The sequence below is a fragment of the Trichosurus vulpecula genome, chromosome 5 (genome assembly GCF_011100635.1).
Source record: "Trichosurus vulpecula isolate mTriVul1 chromosome 5, mTriVul1.pri, whole genome shotgun sequence".
Taxonomy (NCBI): Eukaryota; Metazoa; Chordata; class Mammalia; order Diprotodontia; family Phalangeridae; genus Trichosurus; species Trichosurus vulpecula.
The window spans coordinates 16,556,023-16,568,492 of NC_050577.1; the positions used below are offsets into that span (position 1 = coordinate 16,556,023).

The 12,470-nt window shown below is 45.2% G+C and overlaps 1 protein-coding gene across 1 annotated transcript in view; it reads right to left on the reverse strand.

Moving 5' to 3' along the window:
- Window positions 1-11,251, reverse strand: part of OSBPL3 (oxysterol binding protein like 3) — a gene marked incomplete at its 5' end in the record, with an annotated part of 52,779 nt that extends 41,528 nt beyond the window's left edge. The window contains 2 exon segments of the mRNA XM_036761519.1: window positions 7,197-7,304; window positions 11,121-11,251. Of these exon segments, the coding sequence (XP_036617414.1) occupies window positions 7,197-7,304; window positions 11,121-11,251 (239 nt within the window).
- Between the last annotated feature and the right edge of the window lie 1,219 nt (window positions 11,252-12,470).

Genomic DNA, 12,470 nt, shown 5'->3' on the forward strand with positions numbered 1-12,470 from the left:
ACAAACTCATAAAGTACGAGGCAAAGAAGAATCTTAAAAAAATCAATTCCACAGCACCTGTGATCAGATTGTGATTTCAAAGTGGGAGTGAGTTCCAAAGATCAGGAGGACCAACATTCAGTGAACAAAATGGAAAGCAAACCTCCGTAGGCTCTGGACAGGCCCCTTACAGAAACACAAAACACTTACATTTCAAGGCAGAATTATCAAGAGATATTCCACCACCAGAGGCAAATATATTTTTTTTCATTCAAATTTCCCATCTTTTCTATTTCCTCCTTCTTCTACCCTCTATGCAAGAGGCTCCTGATCTCCTGTGGTCCTCATACCATTGGGTTTCAGGAAACCTTCCTGTTGCTGTTCAGTCTTGTCTGACTCTTCATGACCCCATATGAGGTTTTCTTGGCAAAGATACTGGACTGGTTTGCCATTTCCTTCTCCAGTGGATTAGGCAAACGGAAGTTAAGTGACTTGCCCAGGGTCACACAGCTAATGAATGTCTGAGGCTGGGTTTGAACTCAGGTCTTCCTGACTCCAGGCCCGGCATTCTATCCGCTGAGCCACCTAGCTGCCTCCAAACCTTCCTGTACCTCTAGTTAACAATAAAGAAATAAATTCAAGAGTTTAACACGCCTATGTACGTGAGAAAGAAAAATATTAATTTTAACAGGATAACATAGTTATCATTAAATATTCCCCACACTTCCTTGCCCATCTTCTCATGCCCCCTGGGTATGTAAGCACCCCACATTGAGCACTCCTGCTTTATCCCATCTTTCATTATTTGCTCTACACTAACAGCCGCTTTCCAACTCCTGCTTGCACAAAGGGCTGAATATACTTGTGCAGGGATTCAGAATGATATTAGCTTCCTTCTTCTGATAAACAGCACCACATCTCTGGCACACACAGACAGCTTGAGAGGACATAAACTGATAAGGAAGCCCACACTTACCGACCCCTTTCCCTCCCTCAAATTTCTTTTATCTGCCTCAGAAAAAGTAAGAGGCCTGGAATCCATGCTCCTTCCCGGCCCTCAGGATGAATGGCCTCAAGGTCTCTAGGCAAGGCTCCTATGACCCTCTGAGCCTCCACTCAAAATGGGGTGTATGAAATCCTCCTCCTAACTCTGAGAGAAGGCTCGGGCACATGCCATTCAGTGCCTTAGAAGGAGAGGGAACAACTGGCCCATCTGGTGTTGGAGAAGGAAATGGCAAACTCCTCCAGTATCTTTGCCAAGAAAACCCCAAATGGGATCATGAAGAGTCAGATGTGAATGAAATGACGCAACAGCACCAAGCTAGGAAGATTTGAGGATGGACCTGGTGATTGACTGACTATGTGTCTGTATTCTAGACCAGTCTATCTAGTTCAGTGAGACAAGCAGTGGGTAGATAGTGGCAGTCAGAGGATCTGAGTTCAAATCTGACCTTGGATGCTTACTACCTGTATGAGCTTCAGCAAGTCACAAGCTTGTTGGGCCTCAGCTTAAACTAGATGTCCTCTGTGGTCTTTTCCAGATCTAGAATCCAGTGATTCTAAGAGAGTCATCAGCAGGCTGACTAACGGTGGCTGCATTTCTCATTCACAGCAACTTTGAAAGATCACAGATTCATAGAGGGATCACAATCTATACTGGCAGAGGGAAGAGACCCAGTGAAGCTATTAATGAGAATTTACTTGTGCAACCCAGGACACCATCATCACTTCCAAGATGGTACCTCATAATCTGTAAACCAAATAGGAGAAGAGAAGAAAGGATAAAGCAACAAGGTAGAAAAAAGGAGAAAGGAAAGAAGAAGAGAGGAGGAGAAAAGAGAGGAAGAAAGATGGAAGGGAGAAAAGAAGAGGGGAAAAGGAGAAAGAAAGAGAAGAAAAAGGAAACAAGAAAGGAAGGTAGGAAAGGGGAAAGGAAGAGAGAAGAAAAAGGGAGAGAGGAACAAAAGGAGAAAGCAAGGAAGGTGGAAGAAAGGAAAAAAAGAAGCTAGAAAGGAAAGTGGGATGAGAGGCATATCAAGGTGTAACACTGGGAACCATGGCTGTCTGGGGCTTGCAGGGGAGGGGGCCCTAGGAGCTAGGAAATGAAGATGGGAATTCTGAAGACAAATTTCATCCCCCAAGCCAATGAGCCGCCATCTGTCTCCTTGTTTGTCATGCCTGTGAATCATTTAAAAGAAACCCAGGGCCACATTCCACACAGCCTCCAACAGGCAGCTGCTGAGCTTCCTGGGGGCAAAACAATGGCTTTTTCATTGCTGGGGAAGTCAGCTGAAATCACAGCTAAATCAGCACCTGGGGCAAGAAGCAGGGAGAAGGCGAAGCTTGGCCAGGTGCCGAAAAGGGACCGTAAATCAGTAGAAAAATGGCATCAAATGGGTTGATTCCAAAACGACTTTGGAAGGCTAGGACATTGGGCCAAGATGAGAAGACTAAAAATTAAGTGGGACAAATGTAAGTCGCATTTGCTTTTGGCAGCAATGTGGAGCACTAGAAAGAATGCTGGATTTAGTGCCAGGGCCAGAGGTGGAATCCCAGCTCTACACCTGGGGGATGCCAGGCAGATCATTGAAGCTCCTGTGCCTTGTTTTCCTCATTTGTTAATGAGGGTGTTGGACTGTGGCCTTCACAGTTTTCTCGGGTCCTCTCATCTATAAGGCTTTTAGGTCAGTGTTACTGGAGTGGGATGTCATCAGAAGGACACCCAGGGCTGGAGCACTTTGGGCTCTGTATTCAAATCCCCAATTGCCACAAATCTCAGAACAGGCAAAGGCAAAGCAGAGTCTTTGATGTTCAGGATGAATGATTAATTCACTGTTTACCCACTGAAGAGTGATTATTCTAATAAAGTGATGAAACAGGGGAACAGGGCCTACCAAGAGCATTCTAAACAAAGGGAAGAATGTAGGAATGTCCAGGAGTTGGGAGAGGCCCCATCCATTCTCCATTCATGCGATCTTATCTCTCTCTCTTTCTCTCTCTCTCTCTCTCTTTCTCTCTCCCTCTCATCTTTCTCTCTATCTCTTTGTCTCTGTCTCTGTCTCTCTCTCTCTCTCTCTGTCTCTCTCTCTCTCTCTCTCTCTGTTTCTGTCTCTCTCTTTCTGAGAAATGGGGGAGAATCCACAAGTCAGAAGGCCCTCTATCCTCTGGGGCAGCAGGTCCCAAGTGGTTCCCACTGCCCAGCTCTCACTACCAAGGGGCTGTAATTCTGAGGAAGGTTTTCTTACATCTTTCTGCCCGTGAGACTCCCTTACTTCCTCCAGATTAATAATAACAAAAATATTTATGCAATAATAATAATGATAGTTGGCATGGTGCTTCAAGGTTTGCAAAGTGCTTTACAAATATTCTATTGGCTTGTCTCCATAACAACCCTGGAAGGTAGGGGCTATTATCATCTCCATTTTACAGATGGGTAAATTGAAGCAGAGGCTTACCTAACTTGCCCAAGGTCACACAGCTAGTAAGTGTCTGAGGCAGGATTTGAACTTAGATCTTTCCTACTCCAAGCTCAGCACACTATCCACTGCGCCGCCCAGCTACCCTCCTCTCAGGCCTTGCCTGAACCCTCTCAGCTATTCATTCTCCCCAACAAAATCACCTCATTGGGTTTTTACAGAGTGAGGAAACATGCCATGGTGGATAGAGAGCTGGTCTCCAAGCCAGGAGGGTCTGGGTTCAAACCCAATTTTGACATAGCCTGAATGTGTGACCCTGGGCAAGTAATTTCACCTCTCAGTGATCTAGGAGACTCTGTAAAACTATACATTATAGAGGAGGTGCCAACCCACATTGGCAGAAAGTGTTCTCACCAGGGAGTTTCCTGACTACAACAAAATCACAGTTTGGGTCCTTAACACCTATCCCTATAGTTGTATGAACTTAGGTGTGTCCATGTGAGCTCCCCAAGGGCATGGGATGATTTGTTTGTCTGTATCCCGTATCTAGCAGAGTTTGTGGCACACAATAAGTGCTTAATAAATGCATGGTTGCCTTCTACAAAGCCCCAGTCTTCCTCTAGGTCCCTTCTCTCCACGGCTTCAGGTTCTGCCCTCTGTCACCAAACAGAACAATTCTGCTTCCATCCCAGGAGCAGTCAATTGCATCCCTCAGGGATATTCTAAGGGAAATGTTTTGTTAACTTTAAAGTGCAATGAAATGTCAGTTAGTGGTATAGTCAGGGACTTGTTACTTCTGTTGACTTTCCAGGACAGCCCAGGAGGGTGAACAGGAGGGGTCTTCCAGCAAAAGGAATGGAATCATAGGAAAAAAACAGAGAAAATAAGACAAAACTCTTGTTGGTGTTCATCCATGTCTGACTCTCTGTGACCCCATTTGGGGTTTTCTTGGCAGAGGTACTGGAGAAGTTTGCCATTTCTTTCTCCCGCTCATTTGACAGATGAGGAAACTGAGGCAAACAGGGTGAAGTGACTTACCCAGGGTCACAGAGCTAATTAGTGTCTGAGGACAGATTTGAACTCAGGTCTTCCTGTTTCTAGTCCCAGCACTCTGCCCACTGCACCACCTAGCTACCAAACTCTTCTTCTACTGAGGTGAAAATAAAGCAATAAAAATGACCAAATAAAGACAGATCTTTGAAGAAGACTTCAGAGAACATGGAGCCAAACTTAATGAGGCTTTGGATTCTCTGCTTCCCCTCCCTGGTTCTCTCCCTTTACTTACAAATCTACGGTACATTCCTGGTGTTCACAGAGGACTTTACTGTGACAAAGTGTTGTATACAGACTATCAGATCCTCACAACAGCCCTCTGCAGGTATCATCTTCCCCATTTTATAAAGGAGGAAGTGGTCCTGCTCCCACCCACCCCCCCTTTCTAGCCTAATTTCTGCTCCTTCCCTTCCTAACCCCAGCTCCAACCAAACTGGTCCACACTGGGGAACCCACCTGAACCCTTCTCACTTCCATCCATTTGCATACACCATGCCCCAGGCCTGGAACACCTTCTTTGTACTCAGAATCTTGGCTTTGCTACAAGGCTCATCTCAGGAGTCACTTCTGTCCCTGATTCTCCCCTTACGGTTTAAAGGTCTCTCTCCTGCCTCAACTGTACTGGTGTTACTGTGCACACTATAGCCTCCTCCAACCCCCACCCCAGGAGACTGTAAATCTCTTGAAGGAAGGGGCACGGTAATTCATTTTTGTCCTGCTGTCCTTGGCACTCAGCCTGGCCCACGGGAGCTGCTTGAGAAATGTTTGTGAAACTGAATTGAATGAAGACATCTGTCCAAGGTCACAGGGCTGATAAATGGCGGACCTGAGGAGCAAACGTAGGATTTTTGGCGCCTCCGAGTCCGGGGCTCCTTCCACTGACCCAGAACAGCCTTTCCTCCATCCCCTTTCAAGCTATCACTGTTTCTTCCATCTCCACATTCCAGCCATATCTCTTAGGTAATATTTAACTAGGAAATGATAGTCTTGGCTAAAATTTCTTTAACCCAAGTTTCTCCGCTGGTTGATAATGGCGATATTTTGTCCCAGACTGCTTAAGAGTCCATCCCAGCCCAGCAGAGGTGTGTCTGGTCCTTCTCCTTCACTCTCTGGGCCAACGGGGCTTCAGAGCTGAGACCCAAAGCACAAGCAGGATCTTGGAGCCCCAATGGAATCCAAAGGATCCAAGCTGAGAGCAATCAGCTTAGGAGCTTTTTCATAGAAACCTAATGACGATGGTGGTGGTAGCTGATGTTTATGGGTCAGGCGCTATACTAAGTGCTTTACACACTACTTCAGTTGATTCTCACAACAACCTTGGGAGGTAGGCCCTATTATGCTTATGAGGGAAACAGAAGTGACTTAACCAGGGCCACGCAGCTAGAAAGTGACTGAGGCTGGATTAGAACTCGGGTCTTTCTGACTCCAGGCTCACTGTAGCACCACCTAGAACAGGCAGCTTCCACTTCTAAATTGGGGCATCATAAGAAAACCTACAGTAGAACTTTGCAAATGAACCAAACCCCCCGAGGCCTCTACTTTGGCAGCCAGGGAGCTGTAATGGTGTGTTCCATCCATTTGGAAATGTTCGTGACCGATCCAAGGGAAAGAATAAAGGCACAGGTCATTAGGATAATCGCTGACCTTGAAAGCTTACATAATGACTACAATCAAGCCAGGAAGTGTCACATGAAAATGATTGGCACACACAGGGAGATTAAATCACACACCTTTAAAAAAAAAAAACAAGAAACCAAAACTCTAAATTCCAGAAATCAGGAAAGAATCACATTATGGAGTGAAATGGGTGGGGGGGAAACCACTCCATTTCTTATGTTTAGCTTATTTTGAGGCAATAATTGTGACACAAATTTCCAAAGCAGTTCCTGCGCACATGCACCAAGGAAGAAATGAAGCAGAAACATGCAGATTCATCAGCAGCCACTTCGGAGACCGTTTCCATTCTACTGCAAACACAGCTCTCTGGATTTGAAATGCGCACCGCCATGCATGCTGCCCGTTAAGCCAATCTGCTCACGTCTGAGATGAACAACAAATGCCTAAAAATAAAATCCTTTACCTTATTTGCCCTTTTGCACAGCTAATTTTAGGGAGAGCACTCATCTGGAGATTTCCTCCTCATCTTAGAGGAACAGGGAGAAGATTTCATAATAAAACAGTTGCCTGAAATCCAGGCTTTCTGATGCATAGTTGGCTGAGAGACTTCAGCTTAGTTAATAACCCAAACTTCCCCTCACAGGAGATGGTTGTCCCTTTTCTATCATTATTTACCACAAAGTGTTTCAAGGGATGGAAGAAGAGAATAAAGAAAGAGTAGGGATGATTGTAGAAGGAACTAGGGACCCAGAGTTCATAGGAGGCAAGTCTGGTCTCTATGAGAGCCTCCAAGTGTTCCCTTGGCCACCCTTCCCTCCCTCAGCCCATCACACACATACACGCACACACCAATACCTGGTAGAAGGTGGTCTTTAGGGGAAAACGAAGGAGAAATAAATAAAAAGGAAGGGGCTTCTGATTAATAATTTCAAAACATGGCTAGCCTGATCTCTAAAGAAAACCTGCTCCCCCCAATTCCTCTTGTCATGAAGTCACAGGAAACAGGGACAGCCCAAGGCTGGTTCTGTAAGCACCCCTCGCAATGGGAGGAATCAGGCAGGAGGTGCACAGTAGGGAAAAGGAATCATGCAGTAAAGGGACTGCAGTCATGGAAGAGAAACCCATACCCACCTCTGCCAGACCATCACTTGACTTGGCACCGGCAGCAGAATCGAAGAACAGGGACTCGGCATGGATTCTACGTAAGCGGTCTTTAAGGTCTGTATTTTGTGCTAGGGCCTGGAACATGTTAAAAACATATTGGGGCCACATTAATAGAAGAGATGTGTCACAAAGGGCAGGAATCAACGGGCTGGAAGGGATAGGCACAAGAGATTCGTGAGAGGTTTGGTCGATACATTGTTATTGGACTCTATAGCCTCACAGGTCCACCAAGAACCACTGCTCACACTTGGATGAACTCTGAGATCCTCTGAACAGCCTTGCCAAGCTCAACCCAAGTGATAATGCCCCTTCCTCACACCTTATGCCAGGTCTTAATGGTACTTTATGAACGATGAGCCATCAGATCATCAATCTTACTACCTGTGCGCCTTTGGATAAGTTGGTTTTCCCTCTCTGAGCCCTGGTTTGATCGTATACAAAATGAGAAGGGTTGGACTAACTCTTAAACCATTTGTGTGTGTCATGGACCCCTTTGGCAGAGAGTCAGGGGAAGCCCATGGGCCCCTTCTCAGAATCATGTTTTTAGATGCATTAAATAAAATACATAGGATTACAAAGAAAACCCATTATACTGAAAAGCAGTTACAAAAAAAAAAAGATTAAAGCCAAGTTCATGGGCTACAGGTTAAGAACCTCTAGGCTAAATTATTATATTCTAAACTCCTTGAGGGAAGAGACTGTCTTTTGCCTCTTTTTTTCTTCCCAGTGCCTGGCACATAGTAGGTGCTTGATAAACATTTAATGATTTCTTGAGGAATGATTCTGCCTTCTGGCTCTAAATCTATGATCCTGTTATCAGAAATGGATGTATTCCTTGGCTGGAAGGAACATAGTCTATCTACTTCCAGGTCCACATTCCAAGCTTTTCTGGCTTGGAAGAGCTTGCCTCAGCTTACCCTCCCCATGCATGGTGTGACCTTTGAGACCTCTGGGTCACCTCCACACCATCAGGAGACTTCAGGGCAGGTGGGGCTTTTGTGGAGAAAGCTGATTAATTGATTTTTAAAATGGGACTCTATCCAAACCTATAAAAACAGTGGGATGGAGATGGTGAAAAAACAAAAGAGGAAACCTACAAGGCCACATTTCATCCCATTTGTGCTGGCTCCAGGTTTCAATTTTTGCATCAGGATAAGAAGCCACATAGCAGCTTTTTGAAGAAGATGATGGGAAATGGGAATCAAAACTATCTACACCATTAAAGGCTGGGTCTGAGATGTGGCTAGTCTGGCTTGGGGTCTCCCTGTCTCTTTTCCAATCTTCTTACCCTCCTCTATTGCCAGGCTGCTCATGACTGACCCCTTTTCCTCTCCTTCCTGTGACTGGCAAAGATGGCCCTGTGACGGGCTTCTCCCATCCCTCCACTGAGCCCTACCAGCAGCTAATACCTGCCTAATCCTGACAACAGCCAAACTGGAGGTGGGGGCTTCAGTGGGGAGCAGGATGTGGTAGGAGGCTTAGAAGAAATTTCCTTCTATAGATTTCCTAACCAGGAGGGATTCATTCATTCTTTGAGGTTGTGTGTGTACTTACTTATCTAGCTTTAAAGGATTATTATGTTTCCTCCTCTTAGAAGGGCACCAGGAACAGGTAAATAGTGAGGGGTAAGCGAACACATCCGATTATCCTTTCTTTGCCTTTAAGGGAGTCCCTGTTCCTCTGCTTCAGCTTTCCACACAAGGACTCTCAAAGGCAAAGGGAGTTGGCTTCTTTTTTTCTGACACTCCCACCCATTAGAAGATCCCTCATTTCCAAAAGATGCTTGGGTTGCGAGGGCCATTGTTGGTGCATGCAGAATGTTTGTGTCCTCTCTCTTGCTCAAAGGAGGCCAAGGGACTCTTTCCAGGGCAAGTGGAGAGATGAGGTCAGTGAGGGAAATAATAGAATTGAGGTGGGGTGGAAGGAAGGGAGTCACTTGGTCCTAAAAATTCCACTGTCTGGTTCTTGAGTTAGGATCAGTTTGGATTACACATGTAGGTTACTTTAAAACATGCACAGATAATTTTAAAAGGAAGCTGGGGAGGGAGGGAGAGGGAGAAGGGCAGGGAGGAGAGAAATAGAGAGACAGAGCCAGAGAAGGAGGAAAGCAAGAAAGGAAGGAAGGAGGAAAAGAAGGAAGGAAGGAAGGAAGGAAGGAAGGAAGGAAGGAAGGAAGGAAGGAAGGAAGGAAGGAAGGAAGGAAGGAAGGAAGGAAAGGAAGGAAGGAAAGAAGAAAGGAAGGAAGGAAGGAAGCAGGGAAGAAAGGAGGAAAAAAATCATGTATCATGGCTGAAACACTTGCCCATAATATGTTTTGGCTTTACTGCCTCTGTTGTGGCTCTTGGAAAAATGGAGGGAAAGGCACAAACCTTATTGAAAAAGTTTGACTGCCTTCTCTGATGGCAGTGAGGCTCCTCTTGGACCCACTCTCTCTCCATCCCTTCACCTCCACACCCCCAGCCAAAAAGAGGAAGACACACATATCCTGATTCCTAGTCAATTCTAAGCAAATTCCACAAAGAAAAGAAAGACCTCTTCTGTTCTAACAAGCTTGCCAACACTCAAATTGGCCAGAGGTTGAATCGGGTTTCCATTAGAGTAATTGTGATCTTCTCAATGGGCAGGAATGTCAGAGAGAAGGTAACATCACCTTGTTTTCATCTGAGCTTGGAGGGTGATGAAAACAGCTCCACTCCCCTCAGACCCTAGTGCCATTCCATAAGGGCTGGCTTGTAGCTAGTCCAGAGAATGGTTGTTTAAATCTGTGTGTATGCTGACCCCAGCATGGCCTTTAAAAAGGTTCTCCAATCCCCCAAAACCCCTGGCCTAGCACTGAATGCCCTCCTCAGCCTGGCTCCCAGTCGTCGTAGGTTTGTTTTACGTGAGACCCCCTTCATATACATGCCATTCCAGGGAAACTGGCCTGTGGAGCTAGCTCGTTCCTGAACCCAACGTCCCTTTTCCCACCTGTGCCAAGTCACCTGATCTCTGTGAGACAGAGGTAGTAGTGGCAACCCCCTCCTAGGGCTAAAGATGTTGCTCCATGGAAGCAACAAAATGGTTTGCAAACAATGAAATGCTATATACGTGTAAATTGTGTGTGTATGTGCATGATGTGTATATCCATGTACCACCTACACATGTGTGAATTATCCCTGTAGCATCTGTACATGTGTGTGAATTATCCATGCATCGCCTATACACATGTGAATTATCATTGCACCACGCTGTAATTTTTGGAGAGGACTGTGGGGAGGGGCTGGCCCTGTGACTTCCCTGGTCTTGGGAATTCTAGATGAGAAGTTCCCTCTCCCAGGCACATCAGCACTGCTCTGAAATTCACAGTCACTTGCGGAGGTCGAGTGTGTGCCCAAGGTAACATAGTCAGAGCAAGGACTAGCATCCAGATTCTGAAACTGACATTCTAGTTTTGCCCGAGGGCTGCAACATACATGTTAAATGCTACATACTTAATAAATGCTGGCTGAGGGAAAAGGATGAGCGTCCAGGTGGTTTATTCCATCAGGAACTCTCCGTGAAACCCAGAATACAGACAAGGTAAGAAGAGGTGAGCAAGAAGGAAGCATTTGTGAAGCACCTACTATGTGCTAGTTGTGTGCTAAGCACCTTACAAACAGTGTACAAATCTCTCATTGGCTCTTTCAACAACCCTGGGAGACAGGAGCTGCCATTATCCCCATTATAAAGTTCAGGAAGCTGAGGCAGACAGATGTCAAATGACTTGCCAGTTGTTACCCAGCTACTAAGTGTATGAGGTGCGATTTGAACTCAGATCTCCCTTCCATCAGGCCCAGCAGCCCATACGCTATAGCGCCCCCTAGCTGCCAGGACAGCTCTGTATCTTCCCTCTATAATACACAGGTAACTTACGGATGATAAGGCATGCTTCAGACCCACAATCTGTGCAGATGGTGATGAGGAGGACTCATGCTCCATCATCTGCTTCAGTTTCTCTCTCTCGTTGGATATGGTATTGAAAGCTGACTTTAAGGTGAAGTAAACTAGAGGATTTAAAGAAAAAAAGGAAGAAACATCTTTTTAAAAATTGAGAGTACATGAAATAAGTTACAAAGTATCACAACAGTCAATTAATAAACATTTATTAAGCATCTACTATGTGCCAGGCACTGTAAGAGCTGAGGATACAAAAAGAGGCAAAAGATAGTTCCTGCCCCCAAGGAGCTTAGAATCTAATAGATAACAGTATCAGAAATACTAGACATTCTTAGGGGTGAAGAGTCATAGGAGAACCAATGTTATTTCTGTGAGTATTACACACATACAGACACAAACACACACTTAAATCAAGGCCGAGGGACTTACATGCCATGAAAGCTTCTCTTGGACCACTGAGTCACACTGTGTTGACATGGTACCAAAACAACCCATTTTAGGAGTCAAAGAGGCCCAAGGAAAGTGTCTGGATCTTTAGACTACTTCCACTGAATTTACTTTATTTTAAAACACACACACACACACACACACACACACACACACACACACACAAACTCACATTTTCTCTCTGTCTCTGTCTCTCTCTCTCTCTCTCTCTCTCTCTCCCTCTTTCTCTCTCTCCTGGATATTTTGGGTCTAATGATAAGTAGCTAATGTGACTAGACTTTTCAAGTTTCAATGTCAGTTATTTGTTGCAAAGGTTATTTCTCCCCTCAATAGGGGGTGGGAGTGGGAGTTGGGAGGGAGAGTTCCTTCTCCCCACAAATAAAAAAGAGAGTCATTGAAGCATTTAAAAGGATTGCATGGCAAAGAACTGGAAACTGAGGGGATGCCCATTAACTGGGGAACAGCTGAACAAGTTGTGGCATATGGTTGTCGTGGAACATTGTTGCACTGTGGGAAATGATGAGACGAATGGTTTCAGAAAAACCAAGGAAGACTTATGTGAACTGATGCAAAGTGAAGTGAGCAGAACCAGGAGAATGTTGTACATTATAACAGCAAGATTGCAAGGATGGCTGACTCTGAAAGACTTAGCTGCTCTGATCAATAGAATGATCTAAGACAATTCCAAAGGAACCATGATGAAAAGTGCTGTCCACCTCAGAGATAGAACTTGATGAACTCTAAGTGCAGACTGGAACAGATTTTTTCACTTTCTCTTTCCTTCTCTCTTTCTTTCTCTCTTTCTTTCTTTCTCTCTTTCTTTCACAACATAGCTAACATGGAAGTATGTTTTGCATGACTTCATATGTATAATGGGGT